This window comes from Suncus etruscus, chromosome 1 (genome assembly GCF_024139225.1).
Source record: "Suncus etruscus isolate mSunEtr1 chromosome 1, mSunEtr1.pri.cur, whole genome shotgun sequence".
Lineage (NCBI taxonomy): Eukaryota > Metazoa > Chordata > Mammalia > Eulipotyphla > Soricidae > Suncus > Suncus etruscus.
In genome coordinates, this window is record NC_064848.1 from 193,971,329 (window position 1) to 193,998,978 (window position 27,650).

The 27,650-nt window shown below is 52.0% G+C and overlaps 1 protein-coding gene across 1 annotated transcript in view; it reads left to right on the forward strand.

The window, feature by feature from the left end:
- MRC2 (mannose receptor C type 2) overlaps positions 1-27,650 on the forward strand; it is a 52,910-nt gene that overhangs the window by 10,182 nt on the left and 15,078 nt on the right. Inside the window, exons 2-9 of the mRNA XM_049781626.1 lie at positions 18,536-18,937; positions 20,365-20,538; positions 20,647-20,811; positions 20,902-21,015; positions 21,378-21,521; positions 24,423-24,611; positions 24,712-24,866; positions 26,803-26,910. Coding sequence (XP_049637583.1) covers positions 18,536-18,937; positions 20,365-20,538; positions 20,647-20,811; positions 20,902-21,015; positions 21,378-21,521; positions 24,423-24,611; positions 24,712-24,866; positions 26,803-26,910 — 1,451 coding nt within the window. The remainder of the gene's footprint in view (positions 1-18,535; positions 18,938-20,364; positions 20,539-20,646; positions 20,812-20,901; positions 21,016-21,377; positions 21,522-24,422; positions 24,612-24,711; positions 24,867-26,802; positions 26,911-27,650) is intronic.

Below are 27,650 nucleotides of genomic sequence, written 5' to 3' on the forward strand. Positions count from 1 at the left end.
AATCTATTTTTCTCAAAGGCTCATTATGCTTCCTGCCATGATTATTACTTTTTCTTGTTTGATGTTCATTTAAACTTTTATTTGGTGGGGTCAGAGCAATAGGATAGTGGGGAAAGCGTTTGCCTTGCAAGCAGCTGACCCAAGTTTGATTCCCAGTATCCCATCTGATCTCCCGAGCCTGCCAGGAGTAATTATTGAGTGCAGAGCCAGGAGTGACCCCTGTAATACCCCTCCAAAGCAAACAAACAGAAAATTCCAGTATTAAAATTTTGTTTGGAAAGCATTTTTTTTTCTTTGTTGCTCCCCATATAAAGATGTGGACTCTTTGGTGAGGTCTAAAAAGACAGTTGGGAGATCAGGTCATTTGTGTTCACTGTTCTCAGGGGCCACTGCCCCCTTTTTCTCCTGCCCTCCTGACTATGTGACCTATGTGCAGTGTTTCCGATATGGGTCCATGGGATGCACATAGGGACAGTGTCTGCCAATTTACAGAAAAAAGGATCCCCATCCCCCACATCTAAATTCGAATCATAGAAAAAGTGGCTGAGGGTCCAGAGCCATATGAAAGCAGGTAGAGCATTTGCTTTGTGCGTAGAGCCAGGAGTAACCTGATTGTCACCGGTGTGGCCTCCCCGCCCCCCCCAAAAAAAAGAAAATGAAAAGGTGACTGAGAAAGAGAAACGAGGAGCTGAAGAGAGAACTTGACAGAATTTCCATGCGGGAGACTTGAACCCCAGGTCCAGCACGACAGCAACGTCTCCCAGCTCTGTGTCACTGGAGGCACCACCAGACATGACTGCTGAACTAAACAGAAAACAAGAGAAGCAGCATGAGATGTTGCCACTAAGATACACCATGAACACTGGGCAGAATCCTCCCCAGCCGCCCCTTCTCAGGTGCCATTTATGATGCCCGCATACTCTTTCAGCTCTTTTCCTGCGTGCCAGTGCCACCTTGGAGCATGCCCCCAGCTGCACGTAGTCCCGCTGCTTCCCTTTGCTGGGCTCGTTGTTGCTGGGATGCCCCTGCCATACATGTCCTGGCACGCGCAGCCTTCTTGCTCAGTCAGGCCTGCAGACCAGGGGGTTCCTAGCTCATATGGCAGCTCTCTGTGGGGCCCTCGTAAGTGGAATCTCCCCAGCTCGTGCATTGCCAGAGGCCCCTAGAGTCTGTGCACACTCCTGGGATTGTCTCTCGGTTATTTCTTCACACACACACCACCACTGTATGGGCTGATTTAGTGTAGGACTCAAAGTGACATGTGTGAAATTAAAAACACCTGCATTTTTGTTTGTTTGCTTTTTGGCCACACACAGCCACTCTCAGGGGTTACTCCTGGCTCTGCGCTCAAAAATCGCAGTAAGGCGTTTGCCTTGCCCACACTAGCCTAGGATGGACCGCAGTTTGATCCCCCGGCATCCTAATATGGACCCCCAAGCCAGGAGAGATTTTTGAGCGCATAGCCAGGAGCGTCACAGGATGTGGCCCAAAAACCAAGGAAGGAAGGAAGGAAGGAGGGGTAGGAGGGAGGGAGGGAGGGAGATAAAGAAAGAGAGAGGGAGGGAGGGAGAGAAGGGAAGGAAGGAAGGAAGGAAGGAAGGAAGGAAGGAAGGAAGGAAGGAAGGAAGGAAGGAAGGAAGGAAGGAAGGAAGGAATCGTTTTTGGCAGGCTTGGGAAACAACTATTTGGGATTTCGGGGATAGAACCCGGGTCTGTCCTGGGTTGGCTGTGTGCAAGGCAAATGCCCTCCTGCTGCGCTATCACTCTGGCCCCCTCACCTGAATATTTTTAATCTTCTTCAAATGACCAAGTATGTTAATTGTAGAAAATAAAGAGGCAAAAAATGAATACCACCAGCCACCCCTAAGCCAGGGGTCACTGTTAACACTAAGTCAGTATGTCCAGCCATTGTCCACATGAACTGCTGTTTCTCTTGATGAGGCACTTGATAACCTTATACCGCCAGCCACTTCCTTCCATGCTGACATTCTCATTGCTGAGGCAGGCTGGAGGCGGGACAGAAACTGGGGACATCACATCGCTGGTGGGAAGAAGGGATGATGGGTGCATCGGTGAAGGGTGGATGTTGGGTTTTGTATGACTGAAACTCAACCATCAAACAACTTAGTGTTTCACAGTGATTCAATCATTTTAACACAATGTTATCATGGGTTTAAAAAAGAAAAGAATAAGAACACAGGACTGGAGAGATTGTACTGGAAGGAGCTTGCCTTGCATGTGGCTGACTCGGTTCAGTTTTCAGCACCACCTGGGGTCCATCCCTACCCTAAGCAGAACCAGGAGTGGCCAGTGTGTCATTCACTCTCTCTCCCCTATGCCCCCATCCACACAAACGCTTATATTTTGTTTGTTTTGAAGACTGCACTCCTAAGTGCTAGTAATTCTGCTTTGCTCGGTACTTGGGAATCTTTTGGTTTGGTTTTTGTATCATACCCAGGGCACATGCCCTGCCTACCATACTATGTCTCTGCTCTGAGTTTGTGGAATCTTGTGATGCCAGAAACCAAACTCTGGAACAAAGCCTGTGCTCCAGCCCTCTGAGCCATCCATTTCCTCTGCCGCAGTACCCTATGCCGGGGCATCCGTTCCCCCTTCCCCCGTCACAGCTATTTTACATTATGTAACATAGCTAAAAATGTTTTTGCACGTTATCTTAATGATACCCATAAATTCTGGAATCAAAGATGCGTGCTGTTTTTCTTGAAATATGCTACTGTACTGACCTCCAGAAAGATCGCCCCTCTACCCCCAGGGAATGCTGCAACCTTTCCTCTGTGATCTGTGGCTCCTCAGTCAGGGGCCATTTCAGCATGCCCGGGACCTCACATGCTCTGTGCAGTTTGGGGATGCTGCTCTGAGTAGAGTGAAGAGTCTGGTTACAGCCAGAACTGGGGTTTAGACCCCTCTAGAGTCCGAGCTCAGTCCAGGTTCTGGACTTTCCTTAGAATCAAGATGATAGAGGAATGAGAACATCCTGTCTGTTCCTGAAAGTGGGGGAAGGGGGCACAGCGGTAAGGTGTTTGCATTGCATGTAGACAACCCAGGACGGATGGTGGTTCAATTCCTAGCATCCCATATGGTCCCCTGAGCCTGCCAGGAGTGATTTCTGAATGCAGAGCCAGGAGTAACCCCAGAGTGCCACCAGGTGTGGCCTCAAAATAAAAATTAAGTGAGGAAGAATTCAAAAGGGAGATAAAGGGGTAGGAAAAGAGAAGCGTTTTGCAGGGACCACCACAGCTATGCCATTCAAGTCAGTGGGGGTGAGATGTTGTCCAGGACACAGCTTGTTGAAAGTGATCAAATAGAACCTTTTGTATGGCAGCTGCGACCTTGTTTCCACTTCTGGCATCCTTGAGCACTACCAAGGGTGACTGCTCTTTTGTTTGTTTTTGGGTCACACCCATTGGTGCGTAGGGTTTACTCTTGGCTCTGTACTCTTGCGGGTTCAAGAGACCATATGGGATACTGGGGATTAAACCTGGGTCGATTGAACACTGCATGCAAGGCAAATGCTCTCCCTACTATGCTATTGCTCTGACTCTCCCCAAGCCCCCATTTAAAAAAAAAAAAAAGCTATCAAGTGAAGGGGGTTCTCAGGAGGGGAGAGTCTGGGAAATTTGGTTCCTTCAAGAATTTTCAGCTGCCTTGTGTCTTCACTCTTTTGGGGAACAAGGACCCCTCTCGCCCATGGACCTCCCAGCTCCAGTGTGCCTCCTGCTTATGGGATGGGGCAGTAGAGGTCATGTCTGTGTCCCCACTGGTGAAGGCGTGTTATGTCACCATCAAGGCTATCTCAGACATGGCCCCCGTCCCTCCCTGTGGACTGGGTCATTCCCCACATCCTTCCGGAACAGCCCATTCTTGACCTCATTTTCCCTCTTCAGCTGCTCTGGGTGTTTGCTGCAGAGAATAACAGGGAGAGCAGGCCCCTCCAGGCTTCCCCAACAGCCCTAGAAACACCCCCACTGGCCCTGCAGGCTGCCCATGGTCCTTTCTTGAAGCTTTCCTTCTGGAATCTCCAAGAAGAGGGCCCATAAGAGGCTGGGGTGCCCATTGGTGCCAAGAGCAGGCACCACATCTGTGCTCTGTTTGTTTTTCTTTTTAATATTATCTGCATAATTTTCACTGAATCAAATATTTTATTTTATTCTTATTTATTTTTATTTCTTTTTTATTTAAACACCATGATTACATACATGATTATAGTTGGGTTTCAGCTATAAAAAGAACACCCCCCAGGGGTCCAGAGAGATAGCACAGCGGCGTTTGCCTTGCAAGCAGCCGATCCAGGACCAAAGGTGGTTGGTTCGAATCCCGGTGTCCCATATGGTCCCCCGTGCCTTCAAGGAGCTATTTCTGAGCAGTAAGCTAGGAGTCACCCCTGAGCACCGCTGGGTGTGGCCCAAAAACCAGAAAAAAAAAACACAAAAAAAAACACCCCCTTCACCGGTAAAACCTTCCCATCACCAATGCCCCCCCCCATCTTCTTCCTTCCCCACCCCTGCCTGTATTGGAGACAAACATTCTACTTCTCTCACTCATTACCATTGTCATGAGAGTTGTTAGTGTAGTTATTACTCTAATGCACTCACCACTCTTTGTGGTAAGCTTCATTTCATGGGCTGGTCCATCCAGCCCTCATCTCTATTATCTCTGGGCATTATTACAATAATGTCTTTTTGTTTGTTTTTCTTTTTCATTTCTGAAGAGCAGTGTCCACACTCACGTCCTCACCCCCTCTGCTGTCCCCTGTCCCTCTTATTCGATGCAGTGCCTGCTTAGCTGATTCCCAGGCTCCTGCCATGAGACCTGGAGCAGCAGATCTCCAAACTCAGACTTCTAAGCTGAGACCCCTTTCAGCCCTGTGTCCTGAACACCTGCTGGAACCTTCTGCCTGCTCTCAGGAGTGGCAGGGTTCGAGCCTGGTCGTTCCTGGTCCCCCAACCTTTGGCGGGGTGTGAGTTCAGCCCAGACTACAGGGGACTGGAACTTAGTGGCAGAGCTGCTGGGATGGCCCTTGGCATGTGGTTGGCACCACAGTGTTGGAATAGCCGATCTTGGTCTTCTCCCTAATCAGGAGGGCTTCTTTGCATATGTTTGTTCCACTTGGGCAGGAAGAGCCTCCGGATTTGACCTTACCCCTACCTGTTCTCCACCCATGGGGGTAGTCCTACTCTTACCAATAAAGAACACAGGTCAGAGAGGTTTCCATGGCTTGTTCCACAACTTACCTATCTGCCAGCTTGTTCTGCTTGCAGCTCGCTAGGGGTAGAAATTCCTGTTTCATCTCCTTAATTAAGTGTGGATTATTTGCTGTGTCAGCATTGCTTCCAGATCTGTGTTCCCCAATCCCCAATCCCCCCCAGACTGGGGTGTGAGGATTTCTCATTACCACAGGGGACCTGCTTCATGCTTGCAAGTCAGGCCCTTTGGCCACAGAGTCAAACCATGGCCCTTAATTTTAGGGGTTACTTGGTCTGACATGGGTTATTCGGAGTATTGCAGATGTTCATGGAGAAGACCTGGGAGTGTGTCCTGGTGTGATACTTTAAGCATTTCCTCATTGTGGATGTGACGTCTGGGCTCGCACTCCTGCTGATGCTCTGATGTTCACGTCTTTCCTGTGGTATTTATGCACTTGGTGGCAGTGGTCAGGGATGGGGGTTGGTCGTACATCTGCAGATGATGCAGAGGTAAGGAACCCAACTCTCAGCCTCAGGGAGGCCCTGGACCTCGGGAACTTTATCAGGCTCAGGACTTCTTATTTTGGTTTGTTTGTGGGCAACACTCGGCAGTGCTCAGGGGTTACTCCTGGTTCTGTGCTCAGAAATTATTCATGGCAGGCTTGGGAGACCATATGGGATGCCGAGAATAGAATCTGGGTTGGCCACATGTAAGGTAAAAACCTTACCCACTGTTTTGTCGCTCTGGCCCCTGGGACGTCATCTTTTAAAAAATGTCTGGGGACTGGAGAAATAGCACGGAGGTAGGGCATTTGCCTTGCATGCAGAAGGACAGTGGTTCGAATCCCAGCATCCCATATGGTCCCCTGAGCCTGCCAGGAGCAATTTCTGAGCACAGAGCCAGGAGTAGCCCCTGAGCAATGCTGGGTGTGACCTTCCCCCCCCCCCCCACCTCAAAAAAAAAAATCTGGTGCTGTGGATTGAACTCAATTGAAGACTCAGGTGTTTGAGGTCAGGGAGCATGAGTCACTCTCTCAGGCTTGAACACGTGCTGGTCCTGTGGAGGAGCCGTGATTCGGAGATAAGCACTTTGCTTTCGCCAGTTCCCATTTCCAAATTTGAAAGGAGGCACATGGTGTCCAGACACCTCCAGTTCCTTCTGCCTGTCAATCTTCAGAATGTCCTCCCCGAGTCCAGGCTGTGTCAGCAAAGTCTCAGGTCAGAACTCAATCCATCAGCTGTGGCTATTTGGCCAGTGAGAACCTCCTGTGTTCGGGGTGGGCTGGGGTGACTTCCCAAAGGGCATTTGAACGATGAATCTAGAAATTGTCCATGTTTGTTTCCAGAGATGATACAGCGGGTAGGGCACTTGCCTTGCTTAATACTAACTCCCATCGGATCCTAGGTACCACATTTGGTCTCCGGAGTCCTTTCAGGAAGGATCCTTGAGCGAAGAGCCAGGAGTCTCCCCTGAGTGTAGATCCCAGTGTGGCCCAGAACCCCAATAAATAAAACAAAGACTACCCCTGGGGAATTATGAAAAGAAATGTCTCATGTGGATTGCATGTTTATATATGAACTCTCATTTCTCAGGAACAAATGATTAACATGTCAGTATAATTCTCCACACATTTCTTTGTTGTATGTTTAAAAAAATATTTTCCCTAGGGGCCGGAGTGGTGGCGCAGCGGTAGGGTGTTTGCCTTACACACGGCTGACCCAGGACGGACCTCAGTTTGATCCCTGGCATCTCATATGGTTTCCTGAGTCAGGAGTGATTTCTCACTGGGTGTGGCTCAAAAACGAAAAGTAAATAAATACATTAAAATATTTTCCTCTGGAAAGTGGGAAAATACTGAAAAGAATCAATGGAAATCTTTCTTTTCACTTCCCTGTGTTGATGTCATTGCTGGGATCACATGTAGCTGTGGGGCCACTGGAAAAGGTTTGTTGCACCAAGATCATGCATCAGGCTGCATAGAACACCGGGGATTGAGTCATAGCTTCATGGTCAAAAGGCAGAAGTAGCCTCTGCAGCACTCCCTCTCCCCTGCTCTGTCTTTTGTTTGTTTGGTTGGTTGGTTGGTTGGTTCACACCTGGCATCGCTCAGGGGTTACTCCTAGCTCTATGCTCAGAAATCGTTCCTGGCAGGTTCGGGGGACCATATGGGATGCCGGGATTCAAACCACCGTCCTTCTGCATGCAAGGCAAACACCCTGCCTCCATGCTATCTCTCCAGCCCCTGCTCTGTCTTTTTTAAAATTGATTGTTGTTTATTGAAATTTGGAGGAGTTACTCTCTGCTCAGTGTTGCTCTGGAGGCTATGTGTTGCTTGGGATAAAATTCACACTTCCTGCATGCAAAGTTTGCATTGAGCGATTGAGCTGTGACTCCCATTTGTTTTTTCTTTTGGGGGGTGGTGGGGTTGTCACACCCCGATGATGCTCATGGCAACAACCATATCTACATATGCCAGGGAATCAGACCTAGGTTGCAAGGCAAACTGCAACCCCCCACTAGCCCCAGCTCCTGACTGTTTTATTTATTGGTTTGCAGTCCTAGGTGCATGGGTGGGAGCACAGCTTCCCCTCTGGATGTGTACCAACATCATGGCACCCCACAAAACTTAGGGAGCACCAGCCAGGATTAGACTGCCCCCCCTTGCTCTTTCCCTTGCCCCTTGCCTCAGGCCGCAGAGGAAAGTCTGGAACTTGCTGGTGGAAATGTGATCTGGTCCTTGGCTTTATTTCTCCTCCAGCTGTGAGAGCCCCTCTGATGGCCCCTCACATTCTGACAGCCTCACTTTGCATAATCGCCTCACGTTCAGTCCTTGCTGCAGAAGCACCATTTCATCCTTCCTACTAGCCCGAAAGGCCTTGCCAGCCAGCTCACTCTTCAGCAGTGTTTGTGCTGCAGTGGGGGAAGGGGCACCAACGGTTTCGCTTGTAGGCTTCAAACCCCCCCCCCACTCTTCGGCAGCCCCTTTTTCAAAAATGTTTGTATATGTTTTTTTAATTGCTGGTTCAATGGTAAAGCTCATGCTTTGCATGCATAAGTCCTATATTCAGTCCCTGGCTAATGCAAAAGAAAATAATCTAGATTTCCCATTACAAATGAAAAGTTACTGCTCTCCTTCAATTTGCCCATTTGTCTCCGAATCTGTCCTCTCACTCACCCATTCATCTTGGGCAGGTGTAGGGCAGCCCTGCCTTCCACCGGGGCCCAAAGGGGATGTGGGGTCCGAGGATTTCATCAAACATTGCACAGGCCTCCCTCCAACAAATCAAGGCAGAGGGAGGCTCAGCAGAGGCCCTGGGGGCCACTTGCTCTTGGTGCCTGCAGGTGGCTGGCCGTCCCCCAACCCCCTTGCCCTTTCACAACTAGGGGTGCCGGCTGCAGCAGTCAGTCTTGGCAGGGCCAGGCCAGGTCAGCGAGGCTAATATCAGCTCAGAAGCCACTTCCTGCCGTGTCAGGAGCCACTGGATTGTGAAAGCTCCCCCCACCCCCCAAGGAAGTGGTTTGGAGGATTTATTTTGGCTGCAGGCTGGCAGACAGAACAGGCGAGGGGGAGTCCAAGAGCTGGACATATCGCTACAATCCTGGGCCTCACGGATCTCGTGGCTTAGTTGGAGGAAAATAGCTACTACCCCGAGATTTGGCGGGTTCCAACGCCTCAAAGTCTGGGAGTGGGTGTTGGATGAGAAAGAGATTTGGGGACCTGGTCTGTGTGGAGGTGAGAGAATTCCTCGTCCCTAAGGGTGCCGCTGTCCCATGCCCCTTCCATAGACCAGAGGGGCCTAGGAAATGAAAAGTCTAGAACTTTTGTCCTGGAAGGCAGCAGCAGGGGGTGAGACCTCGCATCAGGGCAGCCAGAGGGGAGAAGTCTGCCTTCCCAGACACCTCAAAGCCCAAACCCCTGAACTCAGAAGAGTCTGGGCAGGGTACAAGTTGCCTTTCAGCATGGACAGGGGCCCCACCACTCCCACCCATCCAGTGAGGTGACAAACTGCCTCTCAACCCATCTCCTGCCCAAGTTTGCTGCATCCTCTTCTTGTCCACTCATTGTCCTGGGTACCACATTCTCCCCACTGCAGGTGGGGGACAGAACTTCTAAAAATGGGAGCTGAGGAAAGGGTGGCAGTACACTTGCCTTGCACGTCTGAGGCCCGAGGTTCCAGCCCCACCAAAAAAAATGTATAAGTAAAATAAAACCTTGTTTTTTGTTGTTGTTGTTCTGCTCTATAAGCTCGAACCTGCCAGTACTTCAGGAGGCAGCGGAAAGGAGCAGGGTTTTGGGGGACCGTTCTTGGGTCTCTTTGTCCTGTGCTTTTTCTCTGGCCCTACCTGGAAATTTAGGGGTGCCACCCACACCCCTTGTGCATGCACCGGCACTCGTGGGGGGTGGGGGTGTCGGGTGGGAGTGGGCGGGCTGGCAGCTTTGCTGACTCAGGGACATTTCCCGGCCTGGCCTCAGGGCCCAGCGGCTCATTGAAAACAGCTGCTCCTCTTGGCTGGTGCCCTGTGAGGCGGGGCGGCCCCTGCCTCTCCCCCTGGGCTGACCCGGGCCTCAGCGAGGCCTGAGGAGGGGGACCAGCTCTGGAGAGGCTCAGTGGCCGGAGCCCTGCCACTATGTTCTTCGGAACCATTTCCTTCAACCTACGGGTTGGATTGGTGCCCCTATGAGGCCAGCATTTGCAACTGTTTTTTGGTTGTTTTTGTTGTTGTTTTTGGACCACACCAGCAATGTTCAGAGGTCACTCCTGGCTGTGCACTCAGGAATTACTCTTGGCGGTGCTCAGGGGCCATGGAATGCTGGGAATCGAACCCCACTCAACCCCATGCAAAATAAGCATCTTCCCCACTGTACTACCACTCCTGCTGTTCCTGCATTCTGAAATGCCCTCCTGGTCCAGGTCTCTGCAGGACCCTTGATATATTGTGGGTCATGTCTCATACCCAGCAGATCTTTGCTAAGAAGCTGCTGGGGGTCAGGCTCAGTGCCAATCTGCAGCTGTGGGTCCTGCCACCTCCTTCAGCAGCGTCACCTTCAGCTCTGGCTCCCCTGGCCAGCTGGGTGCAGGGCCAGCTCCAGCTAGAGGCTCCTTTTGCTGCCAGGCTGTAGCCAGGAGCCTGTGCCTGCCCTCAACTCGGGCCCCACCAAGCTCCGTCATATGCCTGAAGCAAGCGATGGGGCCAGCAAGGAATGAAGAGATGAGGTTACTCGGGGTCGCCCTAGACATCACCCCTGGGGACTTGGGGTGTGTGGGTTGGATGTCTGGGATTCCCACCCCCTTCTGTATCCAGAGCACCCCTTCTCCCCGCCCTAAGGATAAACGAGGCCTGACGTGGGCACTGGGGAACTGGGGTTGGTGTTGTGCCTTTTGGATGGGTTTGCTTCCTGCATGGCCTCTCCAGCTCGGTTACAGACAGGCCTTGGAAATGCAAGCAGAAGCTCAATGGGGCCCGGGCCAGGCTCGCAGCTGGATGGGAGAGAGAGGCGGAGAGGTCTGAGCTGGATTTTCTCAGGAATCTTCTAGAAGCTCAGGACACACAAGCTTAGTGGAGAGGTAGTGCCGGAGTCCAAGGGCAGTGAAAGACCCTCAGAGCAGGCAGGGGCTCCACCATTCACACCCTTGTCCATTGTGGCTCTGGCCTTTCATTCTCAGCTCTGCAGTGTCTGTAGCAGGGAGCACTTTTCTTTATGGGAGCACATTCATGGCTCCCAGGTGAGCAGCCTCATCCTCAGGGCAGGGTCCTCTGTGAGCTGAGATGCCTTGTCCCTATGGCTTGGGCATATGTACCCACCCACATGGCTTGAGGTGTAGCCTTGTGAATCAGAGAATGGGCAGTTTGCCAGGCAAAAGACTTCTGTTCAGCCATGGGATGGGGTTCACCCTCTGGTGCCTGCCCAGGCTGGATTAAGGCCTGGCCAATCTCTGGTCTACTTGGGTCTCAGGGGAGGTCTGGAGACATGGACACACAGATAGTTAGGGCCATCTTAGGGATGCTGTGTGAGCATTGCCCTTAGTGATGTGGGCATTGCTCATCACTCTTGGAACACGCATAAGAAGCATCTCTGAAGGCAGGTGGAAGGCATGTCCCAAATCCAGGGCATTGGAAGCAAACACTGACACAGGAAATAAACCACACATGCTTGAAGGGGATAAAGAACGTTTAGGAACTCCCACTCGCAAGCCATCCACTCCTAAGAAACAGATAGGTTAGAGGTGGAAACTGCCAGCTGTTTTCCCCTGAGATCCGGGGTCTTTATTAGCACGTGCCAAACCACACCTTCGGGGTGGAGAACAGGTGATCTAAAGCATCAATCCAAAGGTTTGGATCAATCTAAAGCTTCCATCCAGAGATGCTTCCAACCAATAAGTTACAAGCATATCCTCAATAGGATGGAGACCGGTTAACGAAACAGTGGGTTGGGTCCTTTTTGCCCTGCTGGGCCACCTGTAGCAGTCCCCACAGGGGTGAGCTCAAAGGAGGAGCAGGATGGGGCTGGGCAGGGTGTGGAGCAGTGCCGACCTTCAGGAAGTCATCTGCACTTTGCTCAGAAAGGAAGGACAGAGGGACCATGTCCCAAGGCCGCTGTTGGGGCTGTCAGATAGGAGCTGTTCGTAGTGGGCTGGGGCAGGCAGGGCTGGATCCAGGTTTTTCGCTCAGTGGCTTGAAGCTCTGCTGTGTCAGGTACTGCTTAGGAATCGAAGGGAGGGCCCGGAGAGATAGCGGCATTTGCCTTGCAAGCAGCCGATCCAGGACCAAAGGTGGTTGGTTGGAATCCCGGTGTCCCATATCTTCCCCCGTGCCTGCCAGGAGCTATTTCTGAGCAGACAGCCAGGAGTAACCCCTGAGCATCGCCAGGTGTGGCCCAAAAACCAAAAAAAAAAAAAAAAAGGAATCGAAGGGAACCCAGAAAATAGAGTATACTAGGGAATAAGTTCTGGAAAGGGATGGGGCTGGCAGCAGTCAACCTCTCAGGCTAGGACTATGTGTATATGTTTGGGATAGCATCAAGTACTGGCTTCTTGGCAAATGTGTCTGCCCTGTGAGCTCAAAGCTGAGAGTTTGATCCCTGATGACACTCATGTGTAATACAGGCAGTTCCAATGACTCTGCTGTCTGGGATCCCTGGTCACAGAAGAGTCATAACATGGCGGGTGCTAAGACTCCTTTGCTTTGAATGCAGCTGATCCAGGTTTGATCCTCAGCATCCCATATGGTCCACCGAGCCCTCAGGAGTGATCCCTGAGTGCAGAGCCTGGAATAAGCCCTGAGTACCACTGGGTGTGGCTCAGAACAAAACCTTAAAACAAAAGTATATGGATGAGCTCCACCACCCAGCCAAATATGTGGGAGCCTGCAGCTAAAGTGTGTGAGCACTGCAGCCAGGAGTGCACCCCTAAATGTGCCAATGTGCCCCCCCCTTTTTTTTGTTTTTGGTCACACCCGGCAGCGCTCAGGGTGTGCTCAGAAATTGCTCCTGGCAGACTCGGGGGACCATATGGGATGTCGAGATTCGAACCACCATCCTTCTGCATGCAAGGCAAACGCTCTACCTCCATGCTATTGTGCTTTTGCAGCACAAATGAGAAGGTGATCGCCAAAGAGTCCTGTATGTGCAGGACATACAAAGTGTGACACCCTCGGTCACGACATCATGGCAGCATCTGGAGACCTCAGAGAGGAGCGGACAAGGTCCTGGTGTGTGTGTGCATGAGCATACATGTGTGATTGTGTCAGAGTGTGTCTTTGTATGTCTCGGTATATGTGCAGATGTGTCTATGTATACAGTATATGTATATGAGTGTATCTATGTAGGTGGATACATGTTTGTGGGTCTCTGTTTCATGTACATATGTGAGGTGTAACTGTTGGAGTATATGCATATTGTGTGTAGTTAGCAATTGTATGCTCTGTGTGCGTGTGGGCCTATGTGTGTGCTGTGTAGTCTGTGGTCTGTGTGGCTGGTGTGTGTATTTGCCATGCGTGTGTCTGTGTGTTAGTTCTGTGTGTGTTTGTATGTGTGTGGCTACTCCCTTCCTCATGCATGCAGCTCCTTCCAACAGGTTTGCTCATATTTAGGGTGACTAGAAAAATTCAAATCTTAAGAAAGGATCTTAAAAAGGTGGGAGGTGTAGAGCTCTGTCCTGCCAGTTCTGAAACCCCGGGACTTGCCAGCCATGTGAGCAGAGAAAGGAGACAGCGGCCTAGAAGGAGGGGCTGCCTGGTGCTGGGGAAGCCGAATTGGAATCCAGCTTCTGTCAAGTCAGGGGTGGGTAGGTAATCGCCGAAAATTTTGCTTTGAAGGTGCAGCCTGGCCTCACCTGATTACTAAGAGCCGAACCCTCAGAGCAAAGCAAACCCCAGCCATCCCCACCCGGGTGGAGCCTGAGGCCAAGCCCCAACTGGAGTAGGGATGGCATAATTGAGCGGCTTGTCAGGACAAAACTCGGCATTCTTTCATGAAGGGAAAAAGGGCTCGTCTCCCTCCAACCTTTCATCCGCAACCCCCACTGTGCCGCAGAATATTCTATCGCAGCAGTCAGTGTCCGGTCCAGCAGAAAACTCACTGGGCCTGTGGCAGCAGGAAAAAGTGTCGGTGTGAGAAGCAGTAGCAGCAGTGGCAGAGGCAAAGACTGCTGAGTAATCCCAGGACTGAGCCGCGCAGGTCATTGTCGGGGATATGCAGCGGATCATTTAGAACACACACGACGGCCTGGGTGTGGCTGCTTGATGTCAGGAGGTCAGAGGCAATGTAGTTCTGAAAGATGAAATGCCAGGGAGAAGGAACCGCAGCACCCTACAGCAGAAAGGCAGGCAGTGTGGGGGCTAGGAGGAGGCTGGGCTGAGTACTGGTGTTGTGTGTGAGACCCTGGGTCCCACCCCAGCCCCACAAAACAAAGATGATGGTGCCAGAGAGACAGTACAGCAGAGAGGCCATTTGCCATGTAGGTGAGCACCTGGCACCCCACAGGCCCCCTGAGTATCCCCAGCAATGAACCCTCCAGTATAGAGCCGGGACTAAGTTCGGAGCACAGCTGGTTGTGGCCCCAAACCAAACAAAATTGAATTTATCACTATTATTTTTGGTTTTGGGGTTACATCAGCAGTGCTCAGGGCTTACTTCTTATTCTGTGCTTGGGAATTATTTCTCTTTTTTCGTTTGTTTTTTTTTTTGTTATTTGGGCCACACCCGGCGGTGCTCAGGGGTTACTCCTGGGTGTGTGCTCAGAAATAGCTCCTGGCAGGCACGGAAGCCGGGATTTGAACCAACCACCTTTGGTTCTGGATCGGCTGTTTGCAAGGCAAACACTGCTGTGCTATCTCTCCAGCCCTGGGAATTATTTCTGACAGGGCTCAGGGCTATGAGGTACTAGCATTTGAACTCGTTTGGCTGCATGCAAGACTAGTACCTACCCCACTGTTCTGTTTCTTGGGCCCCTCATCATTTTTTTTTTCTTTTCGGGCCAAACCCAGTGACACTCAGGGGTTACTCCTGGCTATGCGCTCAGAAATGGCTCCTGGCTTGGGGGACTATAGGGAATGCTGGAGGATCGAATTATGGTTTGTCCTAGGTTAGCACGTGCAAAGCAAACGCCCTACCACTTGCACCACTGCTCTGGCCCCCACTTTTTCTTTTATGATTTTCAAATCTGCAATGGTGAAAGCATTTTCAGAAGTGATGTCATTTCCCCCATTTCCTTCATTGCTGCATCACTACAGTGACCCACAGTACTCACTCCTACTGTTACTATAGTCACTGGCTCCAGAGTGAACTGTACAGCAGTAAGGTGTTTGCTTTGCACACGGCCAACCAGGAATGGACCTGGGTTGGATTCCCAGCATTCCATATGGTCCCCCAAGCCTGCCAGGAGCGATTTCTGAGTGCAGAGCCAGGAGTAACACTTAAGCACTGCTGGGTGTGGTCCAACCCCCCCCCCAAAAAAAACACATACAGTCATGGACAGTACTCACTGCTGCTGTTACTGCAATGACCTGCAGTACTTGGAGTGGGGCATCCCGGGGTCACTGGCCTTTGGTGGGCACAAAGGCACATTCTAACTGTAATGTTGGCATGGACAGGGTGGCTACAATGCTCCGTGGGGCCTCTAAGCTCAGAGCTCACACATTCCGGTGTTGGTGTCTTGCTGGAATCGCACAGTGTTTGTCATTCCTTCCTTCTGTAAATTCAGCCATGGCTGGCTGGCTTATACTGCCTGGCTGGGGGTACTGACAACATTCTGGCTTGGGGGTTTACGGGGGTGGTGTGAGAGTGCACACCCTGGCCGAGCTGCTTGCTGAGATCTGTACCCCTGTGCTCTGCTTGCAAAAATACTGTCTGGCTCACTCTCCTAGTCCTGATGGTGGTGCTCACTGCAGGTCGCAGACCATACCAGTGGTGGCACTTTTTGGTCAGGGAGTTTATGCTTCTTCTTGAGTGTGGGGGTTCACTAGAGTTCTCACCTTTTGGGGTACTTACACATGGGACTTTAGGTGTCTAGAAATCACTAGCAGTGTCAGGTCACAGCCTGCAGAGCTTCCAGGACGGTGCTGGCTTATTGGAACATTGGGGTTTTGACCTCATGACCATATACTTGTCAGGCAAGTTTCTAAGCCCCTGAGCGAGTCCCCTGAGCCCCACACATGTTTTCTGGTTGCACACCTGGCTGTGTGCCAGAGATGGCATTGTTAGGGAGAGGGAGATGGGTGGATGCCATTGGGTTCATGTGATTGCCATTCACAAGGCCACTTCCAACCAGAGCCTTTCCTGGGTCCTACTTGGGTCTCTGAAAGAAATGAGCCAGAGAGGGATGTGTGGCCCTGTGACCCCAGAGTTTTTATTTTTGGGTCACACCCGTTGACACTCAGGGGTTACTTCTGGCTATGCACTCAGAAATAGCACCTGGCTTGGGAGACCATATGGGACGTGGGGGATCGAACCGCTGTCCATCCTAGGTCAGCCGTGGGCAAGGCAAATGTCCTACCACTGTGCCATCACTCTGGCCCCTCTTTTTTTTTTTTAATTTTAATAGTATCTTTATTTAAGCTCCATGTTTACAAACATGAGTGTAATTGGGTCCCAGTCATAAACAGAATACCCCCTTTCACCAGTGCAACATTCCCACCACCAACGTAACATTCCCACCACCAATGCTCCTCATCTCCCTCCTTCTCCACCCCTGTCGAGACAGGCATTCTACCATATTTTCCAGCGTATAAGACGACTTTTGAAACAAAAAAAAGTCAACCAAAAATCGAGGGTCATCTTATACGCCGAGTATATCCTGAAAAATGTTTCAATATGTTGCTAAACGAAAATTGTCTGAATATTGCCACAAAACGAATTTTCCAACTCGATCCTGCACCAATCACTGCCAGGCTGCTCAGACCTCCTCTCCAACTCAGCCAATTCAAGCAGGCTTTTTATGCATGCAAATTAGACAATGTTTTGGACCGAATCTACACTGTCAAAAGCCTGCTGAGATTGGCCAGAGTCAGAGAGGAAGTCTGTTCCAGTATGACTTTTGAACCTTTGCTTCTTGTGATTGGCTCACTGTGGTACATACAGTTGCAGCACAGGAACAGTCTGTCTGATACAGCGATTATAGGCCTAAACCTATGTTTTAACTGCAAAATTAGGGGGTCGTCTTATACGCCGGCAAATACAATACTTCTCTCATTAACATTGTCATGGTAGTTGTTCGTGTCGTTATTTCTCTAACTGCATTCACCACTCTTTGTGGTGAGCTTCATATCGTGAGCAGATCTTGGAGTCAGCTCTCTCTGCCATATGCTATGTCAAGCTCAAAGCCAGTTCAAACCAATTCCCTATCCCAGGTAGGGGAAGGTCAAATCAGATACACAAGCAACTATCCAGTGGGGTTTACATCTCAAAGGAAGAGGGTAGGAAAAAGGAAGTTAGGGGAAGGGTTCACCTACATTGGTTAGCTTCCGAGAGGTTAAACAATCAGCCCTCGTCGCACTGAGGTGGCATCACTGAACAACACAACCTGATTCACTCTCGAACATATCTTAGACCAGGAACTGGAAATCTGGCACTGCAGGATAAAAGGATTTAGATGCTATGGGCTGTGTGTACATGGTGGGGATGGGACACCCCCCTCGTTGTCATGCATGTACATGATGGGTATGGGTCCCCCCCCCCCCCCCGTGGTAATTCACTATCCTGGGCTTACATGATATTCCCCGATTAAGCACACACATGGTGGTGTGTGTCTTGCAGATTGCAAAGCCTAGTTTGATCCTTGGCACCACACATGGTCCCTCAAACATTTTGAGGAGTGATCCCTGAGCACAGAGCCGAGAGTAAGCCCTTAGCACTGCCTGTGTGCTCCCCTCTCAAACAACAAAAGTTAAAAAATTAAAAAGGGGGGCAGGAGAGATAGCACAGAGGCAGGGCGTTTGCCTTACATGCAGAAGGACGGTGGTTTGAATCCCAGCATCCCATATGGTTCCCTGAGCCTGCCAGGAGTGATTTCTGAGTGTAGAGCCAGGAGTAACCCCTGAGCACTGCTGGGTGTGACCCCCAAAACCCCTCCAAAATAAAAATAAAAATAAAAAGGAGGGGCCAGAGAGATAGCACGGTGACAGGATGTTTGCTTTAGACACAGAAGGATGGTGGTTCGAATCCTAGCATCCCATATGATCCCCCAAGCCTGCCAGGAGCGATTTCTGAGTGTAGAGCCAGAAGTAACCCCTGAGCACCGCCGAATGTGAAACCAAAAACAAAGCAAACAAAATGATAAAAGGATCCAGATGCTGTGGGATGTGTATACATGGTGGGGAGGGGACAACCCCATTGTTGTCATGCATGTTCATGATGGGATGGGTCGCCCCGTGGTCATCCAATATCCTGGGCTTAAAAGATATCCCGTGATTAAGCACACACATGTTGCTACCTGTCTGTCATGTGGGGGGGGGGTTCCTGGAGCTGGTCTGGGGTGCTGAGTCTGTCCTTTAGGGGTTAGGGGATAGGTACATCAGAGTCTTCTGCTTCTGCCTCAGAGGGGACCCAGAGAGCATAGTGCCTCTCTCACTCAGAGGATGGGTACTGGGAGCTGAGTGCCTCTTTTTCACTCAGAGAGTGGGTACTGAGTGCAAAGTGCTTCTCTTAGTCAGAGGATAGGTACTAGGTGCTGAGTGCCTCAGCTTCTGGACACTCAGCCTCAAACCAGCCTTAGGGCCAAGTACCGTGGCTCAGCAGGGCTATCTGTGCTGGGGCTGACCAGAGCGAGCGTTTTGGCGCTCACTAGGATCACATATGTTGGGGCTCACTGGGGCGCCCTACCCTCTCTTCCAGACCCCAGTGTCTTCCTCATCTTCAGCCATGGGCTGCAGGGCTGTGTGGAAGCCCAGGGTGCCCAGGTCCGAGTCTCCCCGGACTGCAATGTCACTCTGCCTGCCCAGCGCTGGAAGTGGGTCTCACGTAACCGGCTCTTCAACCTGGGCACCATGCAGTGTCTGGGCACCGGCTGGCCGGGTACCAATGCCACGGGCTCCCCAGGCATGTATGAATGCGACCGTGAGGCCATGAACCTCCGCTGGCACTGTCGCACGCTGGGGGACCAGCTCTCCCTGCTCCTGGGCGGCCGGGCCAGCAACACGTCCAAGGCTGGCACCCCAGAACGAGGCGACCAGACCCGCATTGGCCAGTGGCGCATCTATGGCAGCGAGGAGGACCTCTGTGCTCGGCCCTACTACGGTGAGAAGCTGCTGCAGGCAGGGGCCTGGGCGGGCAGGCTCTGCTATCAGCCTCTTTGACAGCCACATTGCCTGTTGTGAGGCAAATAATTCTGAAGGGAGTTTATATTATTCCTTTTATTTTAATTTTGTTTTTTGATCACATCTGAAAATGCTCAGAACTTACTCCTGACTTCACTCAGGGATCACTCCTGGTGGTGCTCAGGTGACCAACCAATCATATGTGGTGCTGGGGATTAAACCTGGGTCAGCTATGTGCAAGGCAAAAGCCCTCCTTGCTGTATTATCTGATGGTTTAAGGAAGCTCATGTTGGGGCCAGAGAGATAGCATGGAGGTAGAGCATTTGCCTTGTATGCAGAAGGAAGGTAGTTCGAATCCCGGCATCCCATATAATCCCCTGAATCTGTCAGGAGCTATTTCTGAGCGTAGAGACAGGAGTAGCCTCTGAGCACTGCTGGGAGTGACCCAAAAAAACAAAAACAAACAAACAAAAGAAGCTCATGTTAAAGCACTGGATGCACAATTCCAAAAGGTTACATAAGGAGCAGGTGCTACAAAGCCTAAAACCATACCAAAGTGCATCCATTAAAATTAAATGGGCAGGTGGGCAATCATTCTCTTCTTGCAGGCCACCGGATAAAGAAGTTGTCTTGTTCCTGTTTCTTTACCCATAGGGTAAAGAGGTTGTCTTGTCCCTTTTTCATCCATGCCAGAAGGGCCTTTGTTGGAGAGGCAGCCCATTGGTGTCTTTTTCCAGTGAAACTGGTTGAGATGGGGTGAATGAGGAGTCAGGGAATTGCTGCACTGTAAACTGAGCAGAGCTTAGATAGCTGAGCACCTTAAGGTCCCTCACCCAGTGGGCTTTGCACAGGTTTTGGGGGCATGGGAGGAAGCCCACCTACCCCATGGGATGAGCAGCAGATCTCCCTCCCAGAACCAAATGTTGGGTCAGGGAGGGAGCTTGTTTTGTTTTGTTTTGGGGCCACATACAGCGGGGCTCAGGGGTTATTCCTGGCTCTGCACTCAGAAATCGCTCCTGGCAGACTCAGGGGACCATATGGGAAGCTGGGGATTGAATGCGGGTCCATCCCACTGTGCTATCACTCCCGCCCTAAGGAGGAGCTTTAAAAGCCACTGTCTGGGGCCCGGAGAGATAGCACAGCAGCGTTTGCCTTGCAAGCAGCCGATCCAGGACCAAAGGTGGTTGGTTCGAATCCCGGTGTCCCAGGTGGTCCCCTGTGCCTGCCAGGAGCTATTTCTGAGCAGACAGCCAGGAGTAACCCCTGAGCACGCTGGGTGTGGTCCAAAAACAAAAACAAACAAACAAAAGCCACCGTCTGTCCACTCTGTGTCCTGGGGGATGGGGTGCTGAGCATTTGGGCAGCTCTCAGATCCAGATGCTGAGGGCCTGGCCCCACTCCCTGCAGAGATCTACACCATCCAGGGCAACTCGCATGGGAAACCGTGCACCATCCCCTTCAAATACGACAACCAGTGGTTCCATGGCTGCACCAGCACGGGCCGCGAGGACGGGCACCTGTGGTGCGCCACTACCCAGGACTACGGCAAGGATGAACGTTGGGGCTTCTGTCCCATCAAGAGTGAGGGGCACCCACGTGGGGTCCCGGGGTGGGGGGGGCCTCATGGTGGGGAGGGGAGAGGTGGCAGGGAGGGAGGACCCAGGTGGGCTGTCGTGGTCCTGGCGGCAGGTAACGACTGTGAGACCTTCTGGGACAAGGACCAGCTGACTGACAGCTGCTACCAGTTCAATTTCCAGTCAACGCTGTCGTGGAGGGAAGCGTGGGCCAGCTGTGAGCAGCAGGGTGCCGACCTGTTGAGCATCACCGAGATCCACGAGCAGACCTACATCAATGGTGGGGGTCCCTTGTACTTGCTTCCTCTCCTCCTATAGGTGGGCCCTTGGCCCAGGTGACCCTTCTGGCTGTGGCCATTTTTGCCTGCAGGGCTTCTCACGGGCTACAGTTCCACACTTTGGATGGGCCTGAACGATCTGGGCACCAGCGGGGCCTGGCAGTGGTCGGATAACTCGCCCCTCAAGTTCCTCAACTGGGAGAGTGGTGAGGCAGAGTGTGGGGCAGACTGGGGTTACTCCTACAGGAGGAGTCTCTCCTGCTAGCCAGGATTCGGCAAGGGTGCATTTCCCAAATTTCCCAAATTTTCCACACAGGCATGGGTGATTGTGGGGCCTGGATCCCAGCCTTCTCCTGCACTTTCAACCAAACTTTGGGGTATTGAATTCCAGGCCCCACAGACTGGCCAGGGAGGGCTTGGGGGGGGGGGGCAGTACAGGTGCTGAGGAGAAGGTTGAGGTGAGAAGTAACTGGGGTCCTGGTGCCTCATGGGGGATCTGAGGGTATCAGCCAGGGGCTAGAAGTGAGTTTCTCTGTGCTGGGGTGCTGGCACCCTGCCCTCCCCACAGATCAGCCGGACAACCCAAGTGAGGAGAACTGTGGGGTGATCCGCACCGAGTCTTCGGGGGGCTGGCAAAACCGTGACTGCAGCATTGCGCTGCCCTATGTGTGCAAGAAGAAGCCCAATGCCACAGCTGAACCTGTCCCCCCTGGTGAGTGGGGTCCCCTCAATGCCTCTCTTCTGGGGGTCTGCAAGCTGCCCCAAGCTCAGTGTTATGGAGATGGCAGACTTAGCATAAGGCAGTCAGAGCCTCCCAGGGATGCTGCATAACAGAGCCCAGTGCAAGGTCCAGGAGGTGGCACAGAGGGCCGGAGTCCGTGACTGGCGGGCCAGAGGCCTGAGTTTAATCTCAGCACTGGATAATCCCTCGAGTGCCAAATGGAGGGAAGACTTCAAGCGCTACTGGGTGTGGCCCTCAAAACAAGAAAACCCCCTCCCAAAAGTGTAATAAGTTCTAGAGGTGATGTTTCAGAGAAAATTCTAAGAGTTAAGAAGGGCTTCATGACGCAGCCGTGGAGAAAGGCATGAGGAGGTGCTGGGAACAGCATTTTGGTCAAAAGGCTCAGCACATGCAAAAGTGTGGAGGTGCAGAGACTCATAGCAGCCTTAAATAACTTGGCTAAGGTGCTGAGGTCACATCAGGTATGGGCCTGGACCACCCCACACCAAGGTGCGTGCCCTGCACCTTGTTTTTTGCTGGGTTTAACTCTGCTGCAGGCCCTGCGTTTGAGCCTGTGTGTCACTAGAATCTTCTGATATGGGATTCGGGTCTGGGCTGAGAAGCACCCCTTGGTCAAGCCCGAGGGGAGGAGCCTCCAGAGGGCTCTGTGGGGAGGCCGAGGCTGCAGGAATTTCAGCTAGGCACATCTTTTTCACACGGGGGTGGGGTGGGGTGGGGGGGTGTTCAGCTCTGGGGCTAGAGGAGGAGGAGGAGCTGCTTGCTGGCGGGGTTCTGCTTTGGGAGCTCTTCATTCCTCCTGCCCCTCAGACAGGCAGTTCCTGCTCTCCATGGAAAAAAGACTTCCCCTCTTTAGGGGTTTTAGGGGCCTGGTTTGGCCTGCTGGAGGTCTCCACAGCTGGGAGGGAGGACTGCAGGGATCCAGAGGGAGTGATGAAAAGGGGGGGGGGGTGTTTCATCACCTCCCCTGCCACTTCTGGGAGGAAGGCATGGGGTGCCAGGGATCAAACCTGGACCTCATACATGCTGGGCACATGCTGTACCACTTGTACCATCTCTTCAGCCCTCAAAGGGTGGACTTTTTTTTTTTTTTTAATTTTAGGCCACAATTGGTGCTTAGAACTCACTCCTAGTTTAGTGCTCAGGGAGCATTCCTGGTAGGCTTGAGGCATCATAGAGGGGTGCCAGGAAATAAACCTGGGTCAAGCCATACATAAGGCAAAATACCCTGCCCTGTATTCTATGGCTCTTGCTCTTAAAGAGAGGATTTTTTAAAATGCAAAATGCAACAAAAGTCAAAGCAATTCACAAACACATGAAAAACGAAGCACTTAGGGAATGCCAAACAAGTTGGCTCTGGGTAGGTCCAGATTGTGCTCCGGCACAGCCTTTCCTCCACTAGGGGTCAGTAGCAGACCTGGGAGCTTTAGATACTGGCACTATGTCTCACCTCTGGCTGGAGGGAGCAACTCTGAGAGGGCTCCGATGTGGGTGGGCCTGGCCAGTCTTTTACCCTGCCCGGCCCCAGAGGTGAGCTCTGGGCCTCCAGCCCTGCCCATTCTTCTGGGACCTGGACAGCCTCCTGTTTCCCAACATACATCTCTGCTCATGGCAGAGGTTCTGTCTTGTTCTTGTTTGTGGGTCACACCCAGAGGAACTCAGAGGTCACTCCCGACTCAGCACTTAGAGATCATTCCTGCTGAAGCTCAGGAGGGTTCTATGGGGTGCTGAGGATCAAATCTGGGTTGGTCACATGCAAAAGCAAGCGCCTGTCCCCTGTACTATTGCTTCAGTCCCTTGAGGCCCTTCTGGTGGGTTCTGTCATCCTGATTATGGGGCTCAAGCTATGTCATCTCAAAGCCAGCTACTATGGCACCCCATGAAGCTGCTTCCACATTTTTGTCTGCTCTGGGCTCTTAGCTCAGTGGCCAGCAAAAGGTGATGAGCAGGTTCTGGGGAGATAGGCAGGTTTGTGTGTGACCCAGCCCTCCACATTACTTCAACCCCTCGACCTGTGTGGCTGGGCCCATTATAGAATGTACAAGTAGGCTGAGGCTTCCAGTTAGCATATGCTTGTCCAGGCAGGGCCCTGCTGAGTCGGACATGACCCCTGGTGGATTGAATCTTGGCTTGGCCTTGTTCTACTATTGGGACCCCAGACTTTAAAGGGGGGAACCTAAAGGACATGGATGTGGAAGTAAGGAAGGGTCTGTGTCTCAGTCCTAGGGGTACAGAGGGAGTGGAGGAAAACCATCAATGATGTCCTATGTGGCCACTGGGAACCCCACTGCCCCCTCCTGCAGTGGTCACAGGCAGCCCAGTGGAGTCCACATGTAAGAGAAACTGCTAGAGAGAGAACACTGATAGTTTTTATTTTCTTTTTCTGTTTTTTTGGGTCATGCCCAGAGGTGCTCAGGCACCGCTCCCAGCCCTGTGCCAGGAGATTGCTCCTGGCAGTGTTGGGCAGATAAGGGGAAGACTAGTAGAGCAGAGATAGAGCCAGGCCTTCTGCATGCAAAGCCAAGCTTAGGCCCCTGGGACTATCTTCCCAGTGTGTGGTGGATGTCAGCTGAGTTTGAAATAAACCAGAACCCCGACTTGGAGGTCCTCTGGAGCTGGGGGTGGGGTGGGGGGAAAACTGGTCTGTGCTGAGTCCTCATCTACCTTCTCTGAGAGGCCTCTCAGGGGCTGTCCAGTCTGGTCCCCTCCTTTGGGCTCTGTCCTAGGCCTCTGTCCTGGGAGTTTGAGTCTTGCAGCCTTATTTAAGCTCTCAGGACCCACTGGATGGGAAGGGCCAATAAGGGCCAGACTGGGGGATGAACTGACCTGGGGACCGCAGCCACTGGCCATCCCTGAACTGTGCGGTGTCCGCAGATGTGTGGGCCAGCGTCAAGGTGGAATGCGAGCCCAGCTGGCAGCCCTTCCAGGGCCACTGCTACCGCCTGCAGACCGAGAAACGCAGCTGGCAGGACTCGAAGAAGGCGTGTCTGCGTGGCGGGGGCGACCTGCTCAGCATCCACAGCCTGGGGGAGCTGGAGTTTATCAGCAAGCGCATCAAGCAGGGTGAGGGTGAGCATGCCCGGCCCTGGGGGGCAGAGATCACCAAGGGCCAGGGGATACTCACCCTCCTGCCTTCTTGCCCTCTCCCCTACGGTGACCCCAGAGGTGGAGGAACTCTGGATTGGCCTCAATGACCTGAAGCAGCAGATGAATTTTGAGTGGTCCGATGGGAGCTCTGTGAGTTTCACACACTGGCACCCCTTTGAGCCCAACAACTTCCGGGACAGCTTGGAGGACTGTGTCACCATCTGGGGGCCGGTGAGAACCCCACACCTTGTCCTAGATCCACCCCACCCTGAGGCTACTCTCCACTTTTGTCCATCACCCCCCACCCATGACCTCCAAGTGGTCCACTTTTCCCACCTTCTCCCAGGGAGAGAGGGCCTGGGTTGGAGTTGCCCTGAGCTACTTTGGGCAAGTTACTTAAACTCTCAATGACTTGGTTTGCTCGTCTGAGTGCAGAGGACACTCACAGTGCCAACCTCAGAAAGTCACAGGATAGGATGGCATTTGCCTTACACACAGTTGGCCTGGGCTCAATTCTTGGCATCTCACATAATTCCCCAAGCCTGCCAGAAGTAACCCTTGACCACTGTCAGGTATGGCTCGAAAAGCAGGAAAAAAAAAAAAAAAAACACCAAAATAGTAAGTCACAAAAAACTCAGGAGTTAATTCTCATGAGATTTTGGAAATGTCTGGTACCATTTGGGCCTCCTGCCAGCTGCCTGTCCCCACCAGCAGGTGACATCAGAACCCACATTATGGCAGGATACTCCCTGGCCTTCCCAGCACGGAGTCCTATCTCTTCTGTAATAATGAGGTAATGAAGGTTTGTTTTTCATGGAGGAAGGTTTAATTAAGAAGACAGGACTGCTCAGGGCTTAGTTCTGGCTCTGCACTCAGGGATCACTCTCAGTAGACTCAGGACCAAGTGCAAGGCAAACACTCTATCCACTGGACTCTCTCTTTGGCCCTTAGGTGATGTTTCCCTGTGGCTTTGGCTGGTTTCTGTGGGCCAACACAGGAGTTGCTCTGAACATTCAGCAGAATGAGACCTTTTAGAGAGATACAAAGTCCTAGGGATTGACTCCCCTTCTACAGACAGATTGAACATTCTGCCCTAAGCTGCTTCCTTCTAGCTCTTGCCTTATATATGGCCAACCTGGGTTCAATCCTCCATATCCTTTGTTGTGCCCCAAGCCTGCCTGAAATGATTTCTGGGTGCAGAGTCAGGAGTAACCCCTGAGCACCAAAACCCAACTGCAGAAAATGGCATTGTGGAGCACCTGTTGCATGCCAGGATCATCTTCTGTGGTGGGACACCGTGTTCTCAGTGCTCCCCAGAAAGTTACTGGCCAAGACACTGTGGACAAAGGGAAACGCATGGTGCTCAGGGGCCAAGGACTCAATTTCTCTTTGGCTTCACTGGGCTAGATTCATTTCTGGGTGCACAGTTCCCGCAGTCCTGCATGGACCCTTGGAGGCTTAGGAATGAGTCTGTCCCGCCTGCTGCAGCTGCCCAGATGTGCTCAGCCACCTGGTCCTTGATATGTGGGATGAGCTTGAAGTGATGTCGAGGAGTGTCTTTGGGGACCAGGGCTGTGACTCAGAAATAGAGTGCTTTGCCTTGCATGTGTTCGGCCTGAGTTTGACTCCCAACACTACCCCCAGAACAATCATAGAACACCAAACTAACTGCTTGTGAGCTAGAGAGGCAGAACACAGTCTTTGCATGCAACAGGCCCAGGTTGTTTGGTTTCTTTTGGGGCGGGAGGGTTACAGCAGGTTGGGCCATACCTAGTAGTGCTCAGGATTTACTTTTGGAGGTGCTCAGGGAATTGAACCCAGGTCAGCTGTGTGAGAAGCAAATGCCTTAACCCCTGTACTATCTCTTAAGCTCCAGGAGGCTTAGGCTTCATTCCCAGCAGTCCATGGTCTGCCCAGGCACAAAGATTAGTCTTGAGGACTGCAGGGAGTGGAGCCCAAAGGGAAGAGATACAGATAGTGCGTCTGCTTCAAGGCATCAGGCATCAGCCCAGTGGTGCCTGTGGAGCAGAACTTGCTCACTCCCATTTGCAACTTGGCCTGCAGAAGTTGCATCTTTTGTTGAGAATCATCCAGCACACAGAGGCAGGCTCAGAAAGCAAGACTGGGTTTGAGATAACTGAGACACCCCCTAATTCTCTGTCCCTAGGAGGGCCGCTGGAACGACAGTCCCTGTAACCAGTCCTTGCCATCCATCTGCAAGAAGGCTGGCCAGCTGAGCCAGGGTGCTGCTGAGGAAGACCATGGCTGCCGGGAGGTGAGGGGGCTTCCAGGGCACCTCAGGAGGGAGCAGGAGGTGGCATCTCATGGCCACACACTTCCACTTCTTGGGCCACTCCTTGTGCTTTCCGAGCTTCAACCAGAAGTTGCTGCATAGGTGGGGTGGGAGCTGCTGCTGGTCCCACTGAGCCCCTTTCCTTGGGGAAGCCATTTCCACCTCCCTGAGTTTGCAGAGAAGTGGTGAAGTGTGCAGACTTCCAGGGTGGAGGGGGGGCAGGCCTTAATGTGCCCCAAGATTTGCTTTTTCCCAGTATTTTTTGGCAGACGCCATATCGTCTGAGTCAGGATATGTCTCAGAGGCTCTCTTTGGGATCCTGAGATCTCTTTGTCCATCTCCTTGGGAGGAGGGAGGCCAGTTGAAGTCCTGTGTCATTCATTCCCTGCCCCAAATTTTCAGAAGTCAGGGAGGGGGGCAATGAGGTACTTATGCTCCTATAGGCCTCCCTGCTCCTCGAACCCTGGCACAGTGGATGTGCATGGGCTGATTCTGTAGGTGGGTGTGGCTGCATGAGTGTGGATGTGTGTGCCTTTTACTGTATTTAGAATTGTGTAGAATTTTGTAGAATTCCTCGCCAAAGTTACTGCAGTAGGCTTCAAGGTTGCTGGGCTTCTGCAGGTTACCACAGTAAGCTGCAAGGCCTGCTTGGCTGCTGCTCAGCTGCAAGGATCAAGGGCTGCAAGGGCCTGGTGCTTCAAGGCTCGTAGGGGCCTGTGGCC